General features: G+C 43.9%; 1 protein-coding gene and 1 pseudogene across 2 annotated transcripts; both read left to right on the top strand.

Annotated features, from left to right (window-relative positions):
* The first annotated feature begins 9,051 nt into the window (after positions 1 to 9,051).
* LOC308430398 (outer kinetochore KNL1 complex subunit ZWINT-like) lies at positions 9,052 to 9,783 on the top strand (annotated as a pseudogene). Its single transcript has one exon. The product of its transcript is annotated as an outer kinetochore KNL1 complex subunit ZWINT-like (transcript).
* A 2,665-nt stretch (positions 9,784 to 12,448) lies between these two features.
* Positions 12,449 to 12,934, top strand: LOC308430492 (ATP synthase subunit d, mitochondrial-like; the record flags this gene model as incomplete). The annotated part of the gene is made up of 1 exon (XM_080929625.1): positions 12,449 to 12,934. The coding sequence occupies one exon, from the start codon at positions 12,449 to 12,451 to the stop codon at positions 12,932 to 12,934; it is 486 nt and encodes a 161-aa protein (XP_080785751.1).
* Between the last annotated feature and the right edge of the window lie 11,356 nt (positions 12,935 to 24,290).

Consider the following 24,290-nt stretch of genomic DNA (forward strand, 5'->3'; position numbering starts at 1 on the left):
GAACGCCAGGGTTTGGGGGCTCGCCCCTGGGCGCGGGGCTGGGCGCACCAAGTTGAGGTTGTCCCCGGTCGCTGGTGCACTTAAGCCTTTGTTACGCCGAAGGAGGGAGACGGTTGCTCACTCCGCTGCGGCGGCTGAGCTTTCGTTGGAAGGAAAATTATGCGGCGGCACAGTTGATGGGAAAGAAGTGGAGACGGTGAAGTCGAGGATTAGAAGCGTTTCTGGAAAAAAAGCAAAGGACTTTCTAGGCAAAATGAAAGGCGGAGGGAGAAAAAAAGGTGTTCAAGAAGGCATGGGGTGTAAAAGTCGAGTGTCTTGAGAGAGGGTCATAAACTCAGATGTCCTCTATGAGGGACTGTAAATTACCTTGTGCAAACTGGACAAGAAAATGATGGGGAAATCCTTGATATGAGTACTAAATTCCCCCCAAAGGAACATTTATTTAAGCCCTAAACAAAGGGTCCTAATGAGAACAATGAACGCCTAATTTCTCTGATCTGGTTTTCCGTTTTGCTTTTTCTTCAAGAAAACTCGGGAGTCTTGACTTGTGAGTTTGTGTTTTCTTAGTTGACCTGTAGGACACAGAACTCCACCTTCCTTAGCTTTCCATAATTGTGTGCCACCATGCCCAACTTGACTTCTTGTTTCTGTCATTGGTTCTTCCAAATTCCTCCGCACACGATTTATAAATCTTCCATAACAACATTACCTTTTTTTTAGTTTTTCTTTTCTTATACTCACCTTTAATAGACATTATTGAGTTCCTATATGTCAGGAACAGTGCTGGGCCCTAAAAATAGAGTAAGATAAGATTCCTTGGTCCCAAAGTTCTCCGGGGAAATTGTATGCCATAGTAAGGTGTAATAGTTAACAGCCAAAGTGTTGCGAACACAGGACCGATTCTTCCTGGAGGATAGAAAGGTCAATCTGAGCTGAATCTTGGTTTGAGTAGTAGTTCAGACAAGGGTATGTTTTCTTTAGTCTTCTACATCATCCAAGGTAAATGTTGAGATAGGAGAAAAAGGTGACCTTTGAGATCTACTGGATTTTCAGTTCTGGCTCTGCTGCTTAAGAGACAGTTGCTTTTGAATATACTGTTTAAGTCTTTTAGCCTCAGTTTTCTGTAACCATGACGCCAGCTGGGTAAGACTGTTAAGAAGCTTCAGTCAGAAAGAATATGCACTGCACAGCATTGAAAGCTGTGCTTGACATTAAGTTTAACAAGTTACACATGATGCTGATGGTATAATACTAAGAGTCTTTTAACCATCCTACACTGTAGCTACACCATCTTAAAGTTGTGAAAGCTGAAGTGTGAGAATCAGTGAAATGGGGCTGGAGACACTACGAGCACTGTCTACTCTTGCAGATCTGAGCTCCCCAGCCAAGCATGGTCACAGTCCCAACATTTGAGAAGTAGGCAGATTGTTGAGTTCAAGTACAGTCTGGTCTACGGAATGAATTCCAGGATAGCTAGAGCTACACAAAGGAACCCTGTATTGAAAACCAAAACTAATAAGGGAACTTTAAAAGGGCAGGCTGGTGGCGCATGGCTTTGATCCCAGTACTCTGGAGGCAGAGGTAGATGGATCTCTGAGTTCAAGGCCATCTTGGAATACAGTGGGAGTCCCAGGACTGCCATGGCTACACAGAGACCCTGTCACTAAAAACCAAAACGAAGAAGAAATGAGAACTGGAGAGCTGACTCAGCAGTGGTTAAGTGCACCTGCTGCTCTAAAGGATTTAGTTCCCAGCACCTACAGAGCTGTTCTCACAGCTGTCTGTGACTCTGGTTCCAGTTCACACACATTCTCTTCTCTCTTCTGGCTGAGGATAAAGCCATCCAGATGGTTCACATAAATTCAGGCAAAGCACCCACACACGTAAGATTTTTTTTAAACGATTAGTCAATGAAATGGACTGATAGAAAGCATCTCACCTGTCCCTGTGCAAATGTTTACTGTGTGAACAGCAGCTGCTAAGATACTTACCAGGACAGTGGTGTGATGTCACAGTTATTGAAGAACTGTCCTAGTTCAAATAATGCTCTCCCTAAGAGCACTAACAGACAGTATTTAGACTTCAAAGCTTTTCTCCTGGAAACCATCCCCCACAGCACACTGTCCTTCTCCAACCTCTAGGACCATGGCAAAGCTTTCATGACTTCATTTATTCTCTTTAGTAATATCTAGTATGTTTGGTGACAGCTAGAATCCTCTTTAGTTTGTATTTGCTTTTTTGTTGCCTTACCTCTAATCCTGTAGAATTAGTACTGTTTTTTTTTTTTTTTTTTTTTGAAACAGTGCCAGACTAGCCATCATAAATAAACTATTTCAAGAGAATTGTCTCTGTTTATCTCAAGTTTGGAACAATATGTGTACTAGGTTTCAGTCTTTGCCATTGTTTAACTGGTTACTTTTACAAGTTACTGATACTTGCTTTCTCTGAGCCCTTTGAAAAACACCTGTTCAATGGGAGTGCAACTGCTTATAATTAACAGTTACTGTCTGGGGTGTGTAGGCGTAGGTGCAAAGTTCTGAAGTTGGAAAGACTGCTTTCCTTCAAATCTGGACCACTGATAAACTAGATGTTTTTAATCTGGACCACTGATAAACTACATGTTTTAGGCAGTGATTCACTAAAAACGTACTCTGATTCAGTGAGAGTAAAATGGGATGATAGTTATGCTGGTGCCTAAATCCAAATGTTTTATTTAGTTTCCTGCAAAAAAAATTTTTTTCTCTACACTTGGTTGTCTCAGCTGAAAAAGGAGAACTGTAAGGAGAAGAAGAGAATTCACTCTCCCTGCTGAGGACAGTGCCACACACCCTTAGTCCTATACCAGTGCAGTCGGGGGGCCGAGGCCAGGCCAGGCAACATGGTGAGTTCTAGACCAGCCAGTCAGGGCTATAAAGTAAGACCCTGCATTTAAAAAAAATAAGTAAATAAAAGGCTTTATTCTGCCTGGTCTATAGTACAGTTATTGCTAAGGATATATAGTTCTACTGAAACACTGAGCACACAGTTCTTGGGCTGACAACATTCTACCACGTCATTTAAATAGCCCAAACTTTCCTCATTTAATATTCAGTTCTCCAGTTCTTTCCTTTGCCCCCACCCCTTGTTCTCTTGTATGTGTAATACCACATCTAAGTGGGTGGCAAACCTGAAATAAAGGCACAGTTCTCAGAAATGCTCTTTGTCTGACTAGTCTACATACCAAGTTTTATGGAGTTCCCTGTTTCCCTTATCTCCTCAGTCCCCACACATTCCTGTCAAGTCTAATTCACTCCAGGACTGTGTTCGTGTATAGGACAGTTTTCTCACTAGTCACACTTACGGAATTCTTTCCCCTTGCCCAGCCGCTCTTCCCATGTAGGCAGTGAGACCCTTAACAAATGCAGAGCAACTAGATACGGAGAACTGGGGAGAAGAAGGCATTGAGGTCATTGCCCAGATTTTTTGGCCCCTAAACACTTAGATATATATTCACAGCAAAGAACAGAAGAGGTATTGAGCTCTTGGGAAGGATCCCCTCCTCCCCATTTGTATTAGCAGGACTGAATAAAACCTGAGTTTCATAAACCTGCACACTAAAAAAAAAAAAATGAGTTCTTCATAAAGGAAAGTAAATCACTAAAATATAAGTACGTTGTTAGGTGTTTTAGTATGTTGCCCCTCCAAAAAAATATCTGAGTTTGTGTATATTTGTCCTAAGTGCTGCTTAATTTGCTTTGAGATAATCAATACTGTTTTGAGGATAGATGGTTTCTTTTGTTTGTATGGAAGATGGTTTCTAAATGAACAAATGATACTTTGGTGAGAGAAGATGGTGGTTTGTAGACATACCTTGAGAAAGTCAAATCTGAGGGCACAGAAGGGAAGGCAGAATTTAACCAAGACACAGGGAAAGCTGTGATCCAAAGCCGTGAGTTGGAAATGAGAAGGCGCTAGTGGAGAGCAGGTGGATAACAGACGTCCAGTGTTTCCTGGGGAGATGTGTTTCAGGAACAGGACTGAGGGTCTAGGAAAGTAGCTCAGCGAAGTGCTTGCCTTGCACCCACCAGGCTCCAGAGTTGTTTACCAAGGGTGTGTAAAAACCAGGTGTGATGGTGCGTGTCTGTCGTCCAGCACTTGGGAGATGGAGGCAGGAGGATCAGAGAGGCATGGGGTCATTTTCTGATAAAGAATTTAAGACCCTGTCTAAAAAGGAGGGGGAGGCACTTGCTGGAGAGTGAGCTCAGGAGGTAACATGCTTGCGTGCAAAAGCTCAGACTTGGGTTCAGTCCTCGGAATCCACATTAAAAATGCCAGGCATGGTGGCACACAATTACCCCAGAACTGGGGATACTGAGACTATCAGATCCCTAGGGCTTAGCGACTCGTTAGCTTAGCCAACTCCGTGAGTCCCAGGCCAGTGAAAGACCCCGTGTCAAACAAAGCGGATGATGCTGGAAGAACAAAGGATGCAACAGAGTGATCTTCTGACTTCTACACAAGCAGTGTGTGCAGTGAACATGCATCCTCACGCATGCATGGAAATGCATGTAACTGAGAGGATGGACAGGGTATGGTGGGTTCAGATTGTTTAAGGAGGGCACAGTTTAACTTGAGATCCATGAATATCCTAGAACTTAATGTGTAACCTTTTCCGTGCATTTTTCTAAGCTAAGTATTCATTGTTTTTCTCAAATTCTCAGGAGTTTGTAAACCTGCCACCTAGGTTGCATACATAAGAAGATGTTAGAGAAGATGAAGTGTGGTTTTGGTGACCAGATAGTCCTCAAGTTTTTCCTATTCCAGTGAAAGACTCTATGCGTGTGCATGCCTGGTGTCCTCAGAGGACAGAGAAGGTTTTGGACCCCTTACAACTGGAGTTACAACTGGTTGTGAGCCATCATTAGGTGCTGGGAATTAAACCCAGGTCCTCCAAAAAAAGCAGCTGGTCCTCTTCACTGCCATTTCTGGAATCCTCAGGGTCTGAGTTTAATCCCTAGAATCCACATTAAAAAGTCAGGTGTAGCGTGTGCTTCATAATTTTAGCAATGAGAAGGAGAAACAAGTTGAATTTTGAGCTTGCTGGCCTGCCACCCTAGTCTAATCTGTGAACTACAGGTCTGTAAGGCACCCTTCCTGAAAATCAAGGTGCACAGTTCCTGTGCCCACATCTGCACCAGCACTCTGAACTACTGAGCCACATCCGCAGCCAGAAAACTAAGAAGAAAAAGGAAGAGGAGGAGGAGAAAGAAGATGAAGAAAAAGTAAAAGAAGGAGAAGAAGGAGAAGAAGTGAGAGAGGGAAGGAGGGAGGGAGGAAAGGAGGGAGGGAGAGAGAGAGAGAAGGAAGAAGGGAGGGAGGGAGGGGGAAGGAGGGAGAGGGAGGGGGAGGGAGGAACTATTATACCACAAATGCCAAAATGTTTCTAGTGAGAAATACTGAGACCATCATGGGTCAGTTGTTGAGTCCTAAAATTCATACATTAAAATCTTAAGCCCCAAAGTGATGGTTTTCTTTGTTCTAGTTTGCTTCTGTTGCCTTAATAAATACCATGAAAAAAGAAAAAATAACTTAAAAATGAAAAATCAAAAATATTTTTAAAATTTAATACCCCTAAACTCTCTCTGTCTTTCTCTCTCTCTCTCTCTCTCTCTCTCTCTCTCTCTCTCTCTGTGTGTGTGTGTGTGTGTGTGTGTGTGTGTGTGTGTTATACACAGAGAAACATGTGTAGAATTTTGATTGTGTGTGTGTGTTGCTGGTAACAAAACCTAGGGCCTTAAACTTGCCAGCCAATTGTTAAACCCCGTGAGTTACATCTTCTCCCCCCAAGAATGTTGACATTAGCTTACTTATCAATGTTCTAGGTCCTGCATAAGGCAACAGACAATCATAAGTGAACAGGGTAGGGCCAGTGAGGTACCTCATCAGGTAAAGGCACCTGCCCTGTAAACTTGATGTCTAGAGTCCTAACCCTGCTTCAAGGAGAGAAGTGACTTGGGAAAGTTGTCCTCTAGCTTCATATGTGGACCATCCCATGTGGGCAGACACATGCCACAGCATACTTACACACAAGATTAAATGTGTGTATTTATATAAATATTGGTTTTTCAGTATAGTCCTATCTGTCCTGGAACTTGCTCCATAGACCAGGATGGCCTCAAACTCACAGAGATCCTTCTGCCTTTGCCTCCTGAGTGCTGGGATTAAAGGCATGTGCCACCACCAACTGGCTAATAAAATAAAAATCTAAATAGAGTCAGTGATTAGAAAGATAAAATAAGGATATTATTACTCAAATTTGTATTAGTTACTTGAATCCGTTTTAAAAAAGAGAGAAAGCTTTAATCCTGCTCTTGGGAGGTAGAGGCAAGTAGACCTGTGAGTTCAAGGCCAGCCTGGTCTACCTAGCAAGAGCCTATTTCAGAAAAAAAAAGAAAGGGAAGAAAGAATTGTGATAGAGCTCAGTTGGTAGAGTGTTTGTCTATCGTGTACAAGCCCTGGGTTCAATTCCCAGAACCAGATCAACCAAGAGTGGTAGCACATGCCTATAATCCCAACATTGGAGGATCAAAAGTTCAAGGTCATCGCAGCTGTGGGAGTTTGAAACCAGCATAGGACACATGCAACCTGGTCTCAAAGAAAGCAGGAGGGACCGAAGAGATAGCAATATTTATCTGACTGGAGTCTTAAAGGTAAGTCTAGCACTAAAAAAAAAAAAAAAAAAAAAAAAAATTAAGCACCTGAGTGTGTGTGTGCATCTATGTGAGTGCTGAGACCCAAACGTGGGTCCTCTGCAAGAGCAGTACCAGCTCTTAACTCCTGAGTCAGATCTCTGGCCCTGCGCTTTAAAAAGCAAAGCCCAAACCCTCAGCCTTCCTAAATTGCCCACAATTCTATTGTATATGCATGATATAGGGAAATGATAACAACTATCATAATGATTAGCAAAAAAATCCTCAACAACAATGCAGTCTTACTCCGCTAAACACTCAACAAACCACTGTGTACCAGCCAATTATGTCTCTGTGCAGCGTGTCACAGTGACCTGTGTGGCACCTCATGTGGAACACAGTTGAGGATTTTTGCTTTGTTTTGTTTTGTTTTTGTGACCAGCGAACCAATTATATTGTCTTTTGATTCATTTCACCCCTACAGGGCCCTTACCCACTGCTGACCAAAGAGGTAGCTCTCCCAGCTCTTCCAGAAGATGAAGCCATCTGACAGCTATTTCCCTTAGTTATGAAGCGTTCTCATACATGGAGATGTCTGACTATGCCTACTTATCTGGTTTTTCATTTAACATACATGTCTATCTTCAGTGTGGTGTATGGATGTTTGCACATGTAGGGTGTTACATAAGCCCCATGAATGCAGAAAATACAGGAAGGCCAGAGAAGGCCATCACATGCCCTCTGTCATTATCTGCTTTTTTCCCTTGAGACAAGGTCTCTCACCAAACCTGGATCGTGAGCAGAAAGCCCCTCCTACCTCTTCCCCAAACCTCCCAGTCACCCCCTACGGCATTGGGTTACAAACCTACTAGGCCAAGTCATTCAGGAATGTTACTCGGCTGCTGGGGATTTGAACTCGTGCTTTTGCCGTATGCACAGACATCCAGGAAATCATCTTCCCAGGAAGGAAAATGAGGGATTTCTAAACATTATTACTTAAATTATTTTCTTTAAATAAAAGAATATGCATAAATTGCTTAAAATTTCCAAGTTCTAGGTAACCAAGACAGAAGGTTATTTTCTAAAATGAAAATTGCATCAGTGTGGTGCTAGTTTAAATTGTCCTGGGCTACAGAACAAAATGTCTTAAACAGTACCCTCCAGGCCCAGGGAAGATCTTGGAAAAGGGGACTAGAAGAATTAAGAATTGGAGGAGAGGAAAAGGCTGGAGGAGGGGGGAGGAGCTGCAGGAGGGGGAGGAGCTGGAGGAGAGGGAGGAGCTTCAGGAGGGGGAGGAACTGGAGGAGGGGGAGGAGTCCTGTGAAAAGTCTTCTGGATGTGATGTGGCCATTGTACTCATGAACTCAGCAGCCATGGTTACTTACACAAGACCTAGGCAATAATGGGTCCATCTACAAAGGATGACAGAGGTACGCTTGAGGATCTACCATTGAGGGGCTATGGGTAGTTAATGGAGGAAAGGAACATGTTTTTCCCCCCACTGGTGTGTGTAGGCATTTTGTTACTTGCTTCAATAAATAATCCCAACCCACAGACATGCAAGCAACCCTGAGTGTGTTAGGGGTTACTATTGGTTTTATGAAACACCATAACCAAAGCAATTTGAACAGAAAGGGTTCATTTGGCTCACACTTTCATATTACTGATCATCCTCAAAAAAAAAAAAAGTCAAGGTAGGAACCTGGAAGCAGGAGCTGATACAAAGGTTATGGAGAGGTGCTTACTGGCTTGATTATGGCTTTCTTATAGAACCCAGGATCATCAGCCTAGGGATGACTCCACCCACAATGAGCTGCCCACTCCCTAACTTCCACAATGAGCTGCCCATACCCTAACCCCCCCACAATGAGCTCCACTTCCCAAGCCCACCAATCAACAATTAAGAAAATGCCTTAGAACCAGAACTTACAAAGACATCTAATTGATGTTCCCTTTCAAGTAACTCTAGCTTGTATTAAGGTGACATAAAACTAGTCAGCCCACTGAGCAAACTCAGTGGATTACAAAACAAAACAACAAAAGATGTGGGAAGACACTTTGGGGGATGAAGGTGTTTTGCAGGAGTAGCAAGGGATAAGAAAAGGACAATGAGGGCTGGAGATGGCTCCGTGGTTAAGAGCACTGACTGCTCTTCCAGTGGTCCTGAGTTCAAATTCCAGCAACCACATGGTAGCTCACAACCATCTGTAATGAGATCCGATGCTCTCTTCTGGTGTGTCTAAAGACAGCCACAGTATATACATATATGTATATATGTGTATGTGTGTGTGTGTATTTTTTAAATAGGGCAATGAATGTGAGCAAAACATAGGCATGTGTGAACTTGTCACAGAATAAATGAAAGTGTTTAAAAGCATAAAAAATGGTGGACACTGAGAAAAACACTGTTGTGGAGAAAAAGGCTGTTGAGATTAAAGAGGTTCTGACTGAGGCAGCGGCTGTTCTAGAACCTCCTGTAGGCTTGCAGGAAGAAGCAGAACTGCCTGCCAAGATCATGGAGGAGTTTATGAGAAACTCTCGGAAGAAAGACAAACTGCTTTGTACCCAGCTTCAAGTGGTGAACTTCTTGCAGACTTTTCTGGTTCAGGAGGATAATACTGACCAGAACCCATATGCTTTAGTTTCTGAAGATACAAGCTGACAAAAGGCAACTAAAACTAAGGAGCAGTGGAAGGAACTGAAGGCCACATACATGGACATACGGATGTCATCAAATGTGCCCTGTCTGAGACCTTACCCCGGGTTAAAGAGGCTCACAGCAAGTACACTGAGCTTCAGAAGGCTTTTGAGCAACTCAAGGCTAAGAATCGAGTCCTTGAGGAGAAACTTCAGTTAGCTCAGAAGCAGTGGGTGCTGCAACAGAAGCGTTTGCAGAATCTCACCAAGATTTCTGCAGAGGTCAAGCGACACTGATGGATCACACCAGGAACTCGAAACCTTGAAGCAGCAGGCAGGACAGGAACAGGAGAAGCTGCAGAGGAACCAGAGCTGCCCCCAGCTGCTGTGTTCCCTGCAGAATAAGCTGGTCATCTCTGAAGACAAAGCTGAGGACAAAGATGTCAAAGGGCGCGCCCTTCCACCCAAATCTCCTTAAAGATGGAAGACTGACAAGACAGCCTTACTCCAGCTGTGCCAACACCCTGCTTGGGCTGAGACCAGAGCGGTTCCTTCACTGTTGTATCTCCAGGCCTTGGCCTAGAAGCTTGTAGCTGCTGTACAATCTTACTTTCCAAGCTGATTCAATCTGGCATCTCTTGGCTTCTCACTGAACTGTTGTGTTTCATCTCGTACGCACGTTGACAGTATATTCTGGCTTGTGTCTTTACCTACGTCTAACTTGCTGTCTCTATAAAAGTGTACCAGTGATATTATTACATGCATGCACCCAGGCACGCACACAGGCACGCATGCCACAGCCCCCCTTTTTTCTCGCTGATCTTCAATAGTCTCTCCTAATGCCCTCTCCTTTTCTTTGACTTCTCCAAACCAGATGTGAAAGCAACTTTATGCACCGGATGTAATCGTTGTCTCGGAGGTTTACTGCTGAATAAGCCCACTCTTTGTAGTTCTTTCTAAACTCTGGCTGCCTGGTTCAACTCAGCTGTTCTGGTTCCAAACCCGTCTCCAAGCTGACTGATTCAAACGGGTCTATCTTGGCTTCTGACTGAATGGCTCTGCTTGGAAAGTCTGCTCTGAACTCCAGGAACCGAACTGTACTGACTGCACCGAACTGATTGACTCTCTCCCTGTACTGCTCTTAAGTAGCCTCTCCTTCCTGCGCTGTCCTCCTGAGTCATGCTGTGAAATCTTTCTCTGATTCATCCCTTTGCTCCTTAATTAGACTGGCAATTTCAATCGTGGCACTTAACATTTCAGTTGTTGTCACTTAAGGCTGCATTCAGAACTTGGAGTCTATTGAATCTAGAATGTGAATCCATATCTTTGTGACTGTGACCTCACTCCATTCAGTATTGTGTAAAAGTTTTAGGAACTCTCCAAGTAAACACTTCGTAATTACTCATTGATAGAACAGAAAAATGTTGTGTAGATAATAGATAAACATGCCTATAAGATTAAAAATGACAATGACACTAATACTTGTACTTCTGCGTGTTCCCTGGGCCTCCCCCAGCTGCAGCTTGCTGTCATTGTACAAATACGTGCCTGTCCTAAACTGGTGACAAGGCTGGCATTCATCTTGCTGGTATGTTAGGTAGGAACCTAATGTTGAATGTGAAAATGTACAAATGAGCTGGGCAGAGGTGGCTCACACTCTTAATCCCAGCACTTGGGAGGCAGAGGCAGGCGGAAATCTGTCTGAGTTCGAGACCAGCCTGCTGTACAGAGTGAGCTCCAGGACGGCCAGGGCTTCACAGTGAAACTCCGTCTCTTTATATAATCAAATAGATAATGTGTTCAAGACTTACAATTTTTATTATGTTTATTTACATATGCACGACCCTACATAACATACAAGACACGGAGACCAGAGGACAACTTTCAGTAGTCAGTTTTCTCCTTCCACCATGGGATTTTGGGGATCAAATTCAGGTCATCGAGCTTGGTGACAACTTTCCTTATCCACTGATCCACCCTACCACCAACCCCTTTTTGAGACAGGGTTTTATTTAGTCCAGGTTGGACTTTACGCAGCCAAGACTGACCTTGAGCTGCTTATCTTTCTGCCCCTATCTCCCAAGAGCTGGGATTGCACTCGTACTGCCACACTGGCTTAACCCCTGAGATTTTAAGCTGCCAAGTTTAAGTATGTGTCTGATGCTAATCGATTCCTGGCACATAGAGAGCTGAGCTGGGGGTATACCGCTCAGATTCTCTGTAAGGTGTAAGAATGCAGAGCCACAATGCGCTCATATAAATCCAGAGCTGGAAAGGAGCTTAAAAGGCTCAGTGTCCTTTTCTTCACTCTGCAGGGGAATAAACTGACAATGGTATGAAGTAGCGGAGGAGAGCTAGTTCCTGGCGGACTCAGAGGCAGGCTGCAGCCTGCTGGGCAGGGTCTCTTTTCCCTAGCTCCAGCACACAGACTGGAAAAGGCAGTGCACGCTTTACTTTGTGCACTGGACAAGCCTGTCCAGATTTCTTCTTTGGAAGAAGAGATGTTGTGCTTGCTTAGGTGACTTTGGGAGAATAGTGATTGATTTAAGCAAAGATAAGCAAGGATCCTCCCTCAGAGGGTTACTGAAGGTGTTTGACATGCTAATGCCATACACCGTGGCTCTCCCAGAGGTAGAGTGGGAGAGCATGCAGGTTTTCTCAGACTTGTCCTCCATGCCTTTTTCCTCCCCAGCCTTACCATTGCCAAATGCAGTTGGGGAAATATTCATTTCTGACATTCTAGGAAGGAAGGGTTCATTGATATTTATTACAGCCTTTTCTTTGGTTGGTTTTTTTGGTTTCTTTTTTCAAGACAGTTTCTCTGTGTAGCCCTGGTTGTCCTGGAACTAGCTCTGTAGACCCAGGCTGGCCTTGAACTCAGAGATCTGCCTGCCTGTGCTTCCAAGTGCTGGGATTAAATGGGTGTGACACCACAGCTTTTATTTATATTTAGAGGTGTGCTCTTTACTGTCAGGTTTTTTTTTTTTTTAAACCAGACACATTTTTAAAAAGACAAAGCAAGTGAAATGATATGTCAGTTTTTATGGCTCACTAGATTTGCTTGTTAAAATTGTGTTTGGAATGCACTTCTATTTCTTGATGCTGGAGACAGCGCTCTGCCGGGGGCAGTGAAGTATCCCAAGATGGCTCGGCATAAACTTGCTCTAAAAACCATTGATTGGGTATCTTTAGTGGAGATTATACCCCAGAACCAGAAGACAATTATGAACGCCCTAAAGTCCTGGAATAAGACCTTCCACACCAGGGTGGTGAGTCTGTCTGAGAAGCCACCAGTGATTGACTGGGCTTACTACAAGGCCAATATGGCCAAGGCTGGCTTGGAGGATGATTTGAAAAAGAAGTATAATGCTCTGAAGATTCCTGTGCCCGAGGATAAATGCACAGCCCTGGTGAACAGTGAGGAGATGGAGGATGTGAAGAACTGTGCTGAGTTCGTGTCTGGATCTCAGGCCAGGATCCAGGAGTCCGAGAAGCAGCAGGAGAGAGTGAGGAACACAATTCCCTTTGACCAGATGACCAGTGATGCCTTGAATGAGATCCTCCCAGAAACCAAGCTAGACAAGAAGAAGTACTCATACTGGCCCCACCAGCCCACCGAGAACCCATGAAGCCCCGGGAGGGAGCCCCTGCTGACATGAAAGAAAACATTTACGTAGTGAAAAGAATTGTGTTTGATGTACTCAAAATGTCCAGAACAGACACATTATCTTTATGTCTAGCAACTGTTGCATGGAAAAACAAAAGGACACACAAACCCACACTGGAATGCTGTCCAGCCATAAAAGCAAGGAGACTGCCTGGGTGTGTTGCTGAACATCAGAAATCCCAGTGTTTGGAAGGTACAGGATGGGGAACTGTTGAGTTCTGAGCCAGTCTGTTCTCCATAGCAGGACCCTGTCTAAAATAAACCAGAGGTGGAGGGCGGGAGGGTGGGGGAGGGAGAAGGAACTGAATAGATGAGAAATCACCAGAGGTGCAAGCTTCACAGCACTGAGTTCAGCTCCTGGAACCAATGGCCCAAGGATGGGAACCAATTCAGAGGTCAATTGATCTCTGACCTCCTCAAGTTGCTGTGGTGAGGCTTCTTCACTCGAATACCTCACACATACCTAGTAATATGTTCAATAACAACTAGAAATCAGAAAACAGAGAGCTCAGCTGTGGGGCTGGAGAGATGGCTTAATGGTTAGGAACACTGACTGCTCTCCCAGAGGTCCTGAATTCAATTCCCAGCAACCACATGGTGGCTCACAACCATCTGTAGTGGGATCTAATGCCCTCCTCTGGTGTGTCTGAATACAACTACAGTGTATTTATATACATTAAACAATTCTCTTTTTAACTTTATTTACTTCTTTTTTATGTGAGTACACTGTCAATGTCTTCAGACACACTGGAAGAGGGCATCAAATCCTGTTACAGATGGTTATGAACTACCATGTGGTTGCTGGGAATTGAACGCAGGACCTCTGGAAGAACAGTCAGTGCTCTTCACTGCTGAGCCATCTCTCCAGCCCTAAATAATTACTTAAAAAAAAACAAAACTCAGTAAAGTGTTTATCTTGAAAGGGCAAGAATTGGAGTCTGGTCCCCAGAACTCAAAAAGTCAGGGGTAGCTGTAATCCTAGGATTACACTTGTAATCAGAACCCTAAGGAGGCAGAGACAGAGAGATCCCTGGGAGTCCAGCCCTTGTCAAATACACTCAGCAGAGGAGACCATAAGAAATAACATGCCCTGAGGCTGGATGTGCTGAGTACTGTACTAACAAAACAAGGACCACTGATGCACCCAGTAACAAGCTGGTCCACACCAAGACCCCAGTGAAGAACTCTAGCATGTCCATTCATAGCACATGGTAGAGAAAGTGGAAGAGCCCAACGATACGTATGATTCGAGGAGGGAGCCAAGCTGTCTCCCGAGAAAGAAGAGATTTTAAAGAAAAAAGATCACAGGAAATTCTAATGAAATATGATAAAAGGAAAAAGAATCTCCCAAGTCAGCAGGATTGTGGAAGAACAGCTCCAGCAGGGCAAGCTTCCTGCCAGCATTGCGTCAAGACTGGCTGTGCTGGAAGCCAAGGGAGTAGAGCTCTATCTGAGGAAACCAAGGCTGGGAGAGACAAACAAGTCATGAAGCTCATGTAATAAAGTTTAATGTGTGTGTGTGTGCATATTTCTTTAGATACCTCTGGCCTTCACATACATATGCATGGGTGTGCATCCATACACATGAACACACGAATTAAAACATGAGTGAAATTAGAAAGCTTTAAGAGCATCAGGCCGTACAATGGTAAGACTACATGCTTTGGCTCCCGTGTGGGTTCTAGAAAAGCTGATCTCATAGAAGCTGAGAGAAGAATGCAGCCTAGGGAGAGTGGGAAAGGCTGGGTGAAGGTCTATCAATGGGTACTTATAACTGGGTGTGGCACACAGGTCTGTAATCTCAGCAGGAGGCAGGAGGGCCAGAGTTCAAGGCCAGACTTGGCTATAAAGCAAGTTGAGGGCCAAAACATATAAAAAAATTGTATGTTATCTACAGAGTATCCTCTAATGTTCACAGCTCTGTAGATACTGTGTGGTGTTTGCATTGGGTTAAATATACCTATGACATTAAGTATCACTTTTAAAAATCACCTTATTTTTGGGAGTCAAATCATTCAAAAATCCTACCTGCTTTTGAGAATACATAGTACATCCCCTTGCCCCCTTTTGCATGTGAATGCATGCATAATATGTTTGTGCACTTGTAGATGGTTATATGTGTACTTGTGTCTGTGCATGTAGAAGCACAAAGCTGATGCTCCTGGACTTCCAATGTCACTGTTCATGTTTTTAATTTGAGAGTTTATTTTTAGCTCCCAGTTCCAGGTACCGTGTGGGGGAAATCACTATTGCTGGATCTTGAGGCCTGTGGTCACAATGCATGGTCAAGAAGCAGAGAGAAAAAGAAGAAGAAGCAGAGAGGAATGAATGGTGCACGCTTGCTTCCACTTGCTTCCTTCACTCCTTGTGTGTGTGTGTGTGTGTGTGTGTGTGTGTGTTTGTGAGTGAGGGAGAGGGACAGGGTCACACTGTGTAGCCCTGGAACTTACTATTGAAAACAGGCCTGATTCTCTCACTGAGCCCAGGGCTCACTTGTTGGCTACACTGGCTAGTCATCAGGTTTCTACCTGTCCCTGCCCAACTAGTGCTAGGGTTGTAGAAATGTGTGACCACACCCAGCTTTTCTGTGGCTGCTGCAAATCTCAAGTCCTTGTGTTGGGTGCGAGGCACTTTACCAACTGAGCCATGTCACCTCTCCCTGCTTTTTGATGGTTTTGAGACAGGGTTTCAAGTAGCTCACACTGGTTCAAATTTATTACGTAGCCAAGGTTAGCCTTGAACTTACTGTACTCCTGCCTTCACTTTCCAGATGTGCTGTCAGGCCCAGTTCACCTTTCATTTCTTCTTGCTGGAAAAGGCTCTCACTATGTAGTACAGGCTGGCCTCAAACTTAAAAATCACGTGACCTAACTGCCAGGATTACAGGTACCACTGTGTCTTACATAAAATGAGTTACAAAATGCTCCTCTTCTCTCTCTGGGAGAATTGGTGTAATCTTGGCATTAACTCTCTTGTAAAACAAAACAAAACAAAAACAAAACCGGAAAGAGCATGTGGCCTGCCGACCTATTACCCTGCAAGCAGATCTATCATAGATTGTCAGCCTAGATAAGACTGCAAGCAAGATCCTGTTATAGACTGCCAACAAGAGGAAATAATTTAGATTCATGAGCACAAGTCTGTTAAAACTAGAAGTTGGGAAAGGATACACTGCAAACAGTAATTTCAAGAGAGCTGTTGAGTGGGGGTGGCACACACCTTTGATCCCAGCATTGCAGAGGCAGGGGCAGTAGGATCTTTGTGAGTTCAAGGATAGACTGGGCTATCGAGGAAATTTCAGGAGAGCAAAAGCTACATAGAGAAATCCTGCCTCAAGAAAAAGAGAGAAAAGAAGAGCTACAGTTGTTACTTCAGCATCAGACAAGCTATTTTTAGTACAGATGGTTGAACTCAGGGCCTCCATATGCTATGGAAGTGTTCTGCTACTGACTGAGCTATAACCCTGGGCTTAGAACATAAGTCTTACTGGAGATAAAGAAGAACATTTCATAATAATAGTATTTGTAAAAAAATTGTACTAATTGAGTCATAGATTTGTCTAAGTTGGTAGGGTGTTTGCTTGGTAGTACATGCCTGTGATTCTCACCTTTGGGAGGTGGAAGTGGGAGGATGAGACATTCAAGGTTATTTTTGTCTTCATTGTGGGTTTGAAGCCAGCCCAGGGGTTGTATGATATCCTGTGTGTGTGTGTGTGTGTGTGTGTGTGTGTGTGTGTGATATCATACATATTAACAACTAGTACACATATGTAGGTTTATGTTAAGACGATACATGATTGGACAGTGGAGAGACAGGTAGGGAAAGAGGCTGGAGCAGCGGAAGAGGAGGTGGTAGAGAGGGATTCCAGGAGGAACAAAGATGGAGGATGTATATGTTTCTCTTGGCACGTCTCTTCATAAATAAGGTTGTTATGAATGTTTTATAAGGGATGGAATTGTACAAGATCTTTTGACTTATCTAGGTTGGCAAATTATATAATACCGATTGATCTCAAGTAGTTTGGTGTGTTCATTGATGTGACTACTTGAGATCAAAGGTCTTAGTTGTGGAATGCATACAGTCCGACACAGAGCAGGGATTTGTGTCTAAGGCTTGGCAACAACATGCCAAGGGGAAGTGAGTCTCCTCCCGAGACAGAAGCAGCAGGGGTGGTGGAGTGAACCACGCCTGAGTTCTTAGAGGCAACATAGAGCACCAAGTTAGCGATCACACAGTGCCAGGTGGCCCTGCTCGGGAGCTGGCAAAGCGTGAGATAAAAGGTTAAGTCATCCTTTAATATTTACCTCAACACATATATATGCTTCTAACAAAAGAGGCAAACAAGGTGGCACATACCTGTAATTATGATACTTGAGAGGCTGAGAATAATGGAATTGAGACAGTCAAAGATATAGCAAGACCCTGCCTACAAAAAGAAAACCTCAAGGTATATGAAGAAAAAATACTGATATATTTGGAAAACAAAGAAATTATGCAAATATTTAACTTAGTATCTGTTATTTGAAACAAAATATTGCTCTGAAGCTCTGCTTAGCCTGGATTCGTGATGTAGATCCGGCTGGCCCTGAACTCATGGAGACTTGCCTGCCCATGCCTCCTGAGACAACTATTTTAGTTCAAGACTTTACTGCTTCATTGACATTATGGGATAGCCTGAAGTGCCCACTTGCTGACAGGAACCTACACAGCCTGGCTAAACTCACCAGCTCCTGGGTTCTGGGACCGATAGAGTCTTCTCCTTGGCCACACCTCCTCAGTCAGCTTCTGGCCAAAGACTAGAAACAGCTGGGATACCAAGTGAAGTCCCAGGGGACAGTTGTTTCTTCTCATTGTCAACAGCTTCTGCTTGAGAACTCCCAGCAGCTTCGCACCACTTTTCTTACTTTCCCCAAGTCCAGAGCTCCTGCTCTCCCTTGCTTTCTTCGTTCACCTGTCTGTCACACTTCCCTTAATACAATTGTTCATCTGTGTAATTTCATCTTGACACCTGCTTTTTGGAGGGAGCCAACCAATACGAGATACTAGGAATGGCCCACAAAATTAGCTTGGGGGGAGGGAGATGGCAACAAGTCTGATGCCCTGACTTCAAGCTCCAGGACCCACAGAGTGGAGGGAGCTAACGCACTCCTGAAAGTTGTCCTCTGATCCCAGCGTGTGCTGAGTAGTCTGTCCCCCTCCCCTTCTCAACTAAATAAAGATATGAGATATGATCTTTCTATGAGGATCTCCTCTCTCTCTCTCTCTCTCTCTCTCTCTCTCTCTCTCTCTCTCTCTCTCTCTCTCTCTCCTCCCTCCCTCCCCCCCTCTGTCTCTCTCTCCCTCTTCCCCTCTCTCCCTTTCTCCTTTCCAGTTCACAGAGATCTACCTGCCTCTGTCTCCCAAGTACTGACACCAAAAGTGTGTACCACCAAAAGTGTTTCTCCTATAGAGGAATTTTAATCCAGCATCATGGATTACATGTACAGAGCTAATTTTAATCCAAGCTCCAGCAAGGGATCACATCCAAAGACCTTCTAGGTCTGTGCAATGCAGCTGGAATACAGATATATCTTTAATCCCAGGAGACAGAGGCAAGCAGATCTCTGAGTTCAAGGCCATCCTGGTATAGAACAATTTCAGGTGAATAAAAGCATAGGTCCAGGCATGGCAATACATCACGGCACTCAGGAGATCTCTGAGTTCTATCTAGGCAGTCAGTTCTGTTTAGTCAGAAGTTGAGAGGCAGCGCAGTGGAGTGGAGTTCAAGGTTATTCGGTTTGTGGAGTAGATTATACAGGGACAGTTCTACAGAGCTAGGTTGCAAAGAGAACAAGGTAGATACAGGTGGAGACAGAACAATTCAAAAAGTAAGAAGGAGCCAAAAGATTCCAACAGAGTACCAGAGTTAGTTTGAGGCCAAGCAGAGCAATTCAGTGAGGAGCTGAGAGAAGTTAGATTGAACCAATCAGCTTGGAAAGGAGTTTGGGCCAGAACATCTGAGTCGAACCAGCTAGCCAGAATTCAGAAATAACTAGAAAGGGTAGATTTATTCAGCAGTAAGCCTCTGAGACAATTACTTCAAGCGAATAAAAGGTGTTTTTTTTTTTTTTTCCCTCTCCACCTTTTTTTCTGGTCATGTTTTTAAAAGTTTATTTATTTATTTCATGTATGTGAGTACACTGTCTTTGTCTTCAGACACAGCAGAAGAGGGCATCGGATCCCATCACAGATGGTCATGAGCTACTACGTGGTTGCTGGTAATTGAACTCAAGACCTCTGGAAGAGTAGTCAATACTCGTAACTGTTAAGCCATCTCCATCTCTCCATCCCCTTCACCTTATTTTTGGACACAGCGTTTTTTGTTGAACCTGGAGCTCACTGACTTGTCTAAAGTGGGTGGGCAGCAAGCCCTAGGGACCCTCATGTCTCCACCTCCCCAGTACTAAGTGTTTACAGGCTTGCTGATTCTGCACTTTTTATGGATTCTGAGGATCAAACTCAGGGCTTCATGCTCCCGTGGCAAGATGTGTACTGACTGGAACACTTCCCTAGCCCCTCAATGATTTTGAGTATGTTCAAGGTTGTGAGACCATCACCACAACATAACGAATTGTAGACCCATTCAGTCTCTAGCCCATTGCCACCCCCCAACTGCCTACAAAATTTATTTTTAACTTCATAGATGTTCCTATTTTGATCATTATCATTAAAAAACATGTTTTCTAAAGTTTTAATTATGTGTGTATCTGAGTGTTAGGTTTTGTGCATGTGAGCACTGTGTCCCATGATGCCAGGAAAAGGTGCCAGATTCCCTGGATTTGGAGTTGTCAGTTGGTTGTGACTGGATATCTGGGTACTGGGAGCCGAACTCAGGTCCTCTGCAAGGTCAGCAAGAGCTCTTAGATGCGGAGGCATCTCTCTAGTCCCAACATTATCTTATTGTTTTTGTTGTTGCTACTTAGAGACAGGGTCTCTGTTGCCTCTGTAAGCTACCCTGTCTCAGTTAAATATAGTTTTTGTTTTGTTTTAGAATTATTTACTTTATATATATGAATACACAGTAGCTGTCTTCAGACACCAGGAAAAGGTATTGGATCCCATTACAGATGGTTATGAGTCACCATGTGGATGCTGGGAACTGAACTCAGAAAGAGTATTCAGTGCTCTTAAGTTTTAAACAGATACATAAAACATAAGACATTGTACATATCAGTGAGATACTATGTAATGGTGCGTGTGTATACACACATGTCATTGTATAATGTCAATATCAGTTTAAACATTTGACTCTTTTATTTGGAGACTTTATATATGTGCATGTATGTCTATGTGCCACATCCACTTTAGCATATCTTTATGGAAGGACAGGATGTCTTGATTTGTACCAGAAAGAGCCTTTGAGGATTAGGGATACTTTCTTTTGGAACACTTAATTCCCCAATGCTATCCTTTGTGTAATCTGGACAGCTGTGAGAAAGAAGAGGGGAGGGGGTTCTTAACAGTGAATATGTAGTAATTTTCAAATGATTTTCACAGCTGTTCTGCTAGTCCGTTATCGCTTAACAGTGCTGACATTTACAGACTCCAAGCAACTTGCTAAAAATTACAAAGGTAGAAATAGCTTATTTGATGGCGTGCTGTTTGCCCAGCATGGGCAACGCCCCCAGCACTATATGAACAGGGCTCTGTGATAAAATTTCGTGAATCAGGCCAGTCTAAGATGGTATGAGAGACCCTGTCTCAAAGTTAGAGGCAAAGCCAGGACATAAACCATTTTCTGGCCATCCCTTCTTCATCCTCATGGTGAGTCAGTGGTTTACTAACTTCACTGCATGGGGCTCATCCACTGAATTCCTGATTCATAACTTCTGGGGCGGAGCCCAAGCATTAGCATCTCCAGCCGCAATGTGGAGGATGGCTGCAGCTGCAGCTGCCGCTCCTGCAGGTCTGACACTGCTCAGTGCTTTTCTCCTCTTTCCCAGGCTTTCTGCCTGATAGCAGGAATGATGAAGGTCATGGGGTAGAGAGGTTGAAATAGCCTTCCTGTCAGAAGGTCATCTTTTCTGAACAGCTATAAATGGCTTGTCAAGGCAACTGCTGACTGAGTAAAGGTGGAAAATAGTTAGAAAGGCAACATAAAGGACCAAAGAAAGGGTAGCAGCATCCATTCTTCTGGTGGGGGATGAGGAGGCAAAGGGAGAATTGGTCATTGTTCTTGAGGCACCTGCAGGCAGAACAATTCCTTTGTTGCTGGGGAGGAGGGGAGTTCCCAGCAATGTCTCCTTGCTCTTCAGCTAAAGCCATAGCTGCATACTCATGCTGACACTCCCAACCTTTCTCCAGGCCAGGGTTTGAGCAAGCTGAAGATGTATAAAGGAAAAAGTGATCACAGATACCAACAAACACATTTTCTCCAATGTGTTGGAGGTCTTAAGGAATACATATATTACATGTCATGGGGGGTGGAGGGTCAGACTGAAGTCACTTTTGCATCTGCAGTAATTGCAGAGTAGGCTCAAATGTGATGTGAGTGTCCCTGGCTGTGGGGTTTGTCACTGGCTCTCAAGAGAGGATGACACAGCACAGGGAGTAGCCGAGGCAGCTTGCTTTGCTCAGTGCGGAGCAAGACACTCAAGTCCTTGTTGAGGTCACCATACTGAGAGTCCTCTTAATACTTTAAACAGAGGGCAACTTCTTCTGTGTAGGCAAGCCAGCCCTAAGGACAGGGAAGGGAAAGCAAAGAGGGACCTTGGAAACAGAGTGGGGCCTGTGTAGCTGGTATCCTCTGCTGACCAGGTCTTAGCTCTACATAGAAAGCTTCCAACATTTTTCAGAGCATTTTGTGTGTGTGTGTGTGTGTGTGTGTGTGTGTGTGTGTGTGTGTGTGGCTATTAGCTCTGGTACTGATATTAGTATTAAGCAAGGTAGAAAGAAATGTATTGAATTAACTCAGTTACTAAGTTAGCTCAACTAGGAACCGGCACACCTGGACTAGCTGTAGAAAGTTACAGCATAATTCTAAAGAGAGCAGTGGAAAATAGGAAGGCCTCCACGCCCAGCCCCAGCATTTACAGGCTTCTGGAGGTGGGGTGGGGACTAATTTCATGCTTTATCAGGATATGGAAGATCGTGTAGCATGGTCAGGGTGTGGCAAGTAGTTTGCAGACACCGAAGAAGAGAAATTTGTGAGAGAGGAAGCAAAAAAAGAGCCAAGAACCACATTACTGAGAACTGAGCTACTCTGGGAGAATCAATCCCCAAGTTAGGTTGAGCTCCTGTGACCTATTCCTATCCCTCTTAAGAGGTCTCAAGAAGTTTTTATACTGTTACATAGGGAATCAACTCTCAGTATGAATTTTGGGCAGGAACAAAATTCTCTCTCTCTCTCTCTCTAAAAAGTAGTAAGTACACAATCACAGGGATGTTCTCTTTCCCCCTTTTTAATAACTTATTTTTATGTGCATTGGTGTTTTGCTTGCATATATGTCTGGGTGATGGTGTTGGATTCCCTGGAACTGGAGCTACAGAGAGTTGTGAACTGCCCTGTGGGTGCTGGGCACTGAATGCTGGAAGAGTAGACAGCACTCTTAACCATTGAGCCATCTTTCCAGTCTCACTTTCCTTTCAGTACGGTGCCTTCTCCTGGGGCATAGGGTGGGGATGCAGAAATGAGATGTGGTGTCCCAAAGAACCTTCACGGAAGCCTTAGAATATGCCAGCCACTGTTCTAGGAGTTGGGATGTAATAATTAAAAAGGGGGTGGGGGAGGAATGCAAGAAATGTGTTAGTTCAGAGCAGGCTAAGTAAAACAAACATCCGGGCGCACGTGTCTTCACGGGTAGGGGGGGGGATGGGCAATAGTTTACATGATACAGCAGGGTTAGTATGATGCTAATGGTGAACTCTGGGTGGTAGGTGTGTTGTTTTAATACTTTTGTTCTTTGGTGGTCTTTTGTTTGTTTGCTTTTGAGACAGAGGAGTTTTTGAGAAGCCTTGGCTAGCCTAGATCTCAAATGAAAATCAGGCTGGCTAACTCACAGATCAGCTTGTCTCTGCCTACCAAGAACTGAGCTTAAAGGTGTTTGCCACTATACCCAGCCTACATATATTATTGTAATACATTTCAAATACATTTGGTGTGTATGTGCGTGTGCGTGTGTTAAAATGTGGAAAAAAATCTAGAAGTGGAGGTTTTGGAAAAGTTCATGATGTGGCCTCTTATTTTCCTCTTCCCTGTAGCTAACTGCTATCTCCATGTTAATCTGGGGACTCACCGAACAATTCCAACAGGCCTCACACTGGGCTATAAATAGAGTTCTGCAAATCCTTGACTGTTATATTCTTTGCAGGGAATAGACTTTTGGGAGAAGTCAACATACCCACACTGCCTCTGCTGGGGGATGGAATGAGGGCCTCTCCCAGATGTCTCCTATGGACACTAGGCAACCACTTGAATCTTGGTTTCCTGGGAGTGATGGTGTTGAGGTGACATAAAATATCTCACAAGAGAACATCTGTAAGCAAGACAAGGTGGTGGACGTTTGCAATCCTACCATTTGGGAGGCGGAGACTGTGGGATCAGGAAGGTCAATTTCAGCTATTTAGGGAGTATGGGGTCAGCCTGGGTTATCTCAAAAGAATAAAATAAAGAGTGCTTGTTCCTCCCCTCCCCCCACAAAAAAGTTTCTCTGTGTAGCTTTGGCTGTCCTAGAACTCAGACATTTGCCTGCCTCTGCCTCCTAAGTTTTGGAATTAAAGGCGCCTGCCACCAACACTTGGGAGAAAAATTGGAAATTTCTAATTTCCTTTTTATTTTTGAAGTCAGCATGAACAAAGATGTGCTCTACCACATTGGACTATAAGGCTATGTACCCTTTAGCAATATTTTCAAAATTAATATTTATAAGAAAATGTGTTAGACTTAAAATCTTTTTTTAACTTAAAAATTGTAGCGCAGCTGTGGTGACACACAGCAGCACTCTCTCAGGAGGCAGAAGCAGGAGGATCTCTATGAGTTCGAGACCAGCCTGGTTTATAGAGGTCCAGGATAACCTGAGATACACAGAGAAACCCTGCCTCGGAAAAACCAAAAATACCAACCAATCAAAAAAAAAAAAAAAAAAAAAAAAAAAAAAAATGAAACAAACAACAGAACCTCAAACCAAAAAATCCGTCTTATGTATATAGGTGTTCTGCCTGCATATTTATCTGCGCACTGTGTGATCCTGGTGCAAGCAGGGGCAAGAAGAGATGCCCTGAAGTGGGAGTGCTGGGAATTGGACCAGCATTCCTCTGGACAAGCAGCCAGTGATCTTAAC

The sequence above is a fragment of the Micromys minutus genome (assembly GCF_963924665.1).
Source record: "Micromys minutus genome assembly, chromosome: 1".
Lineage (NCBI taxonomy): Eukaryota > Metazoa > Chordata > Mammalia > Rodentia > Muridae > Micromys > Micromys minutus.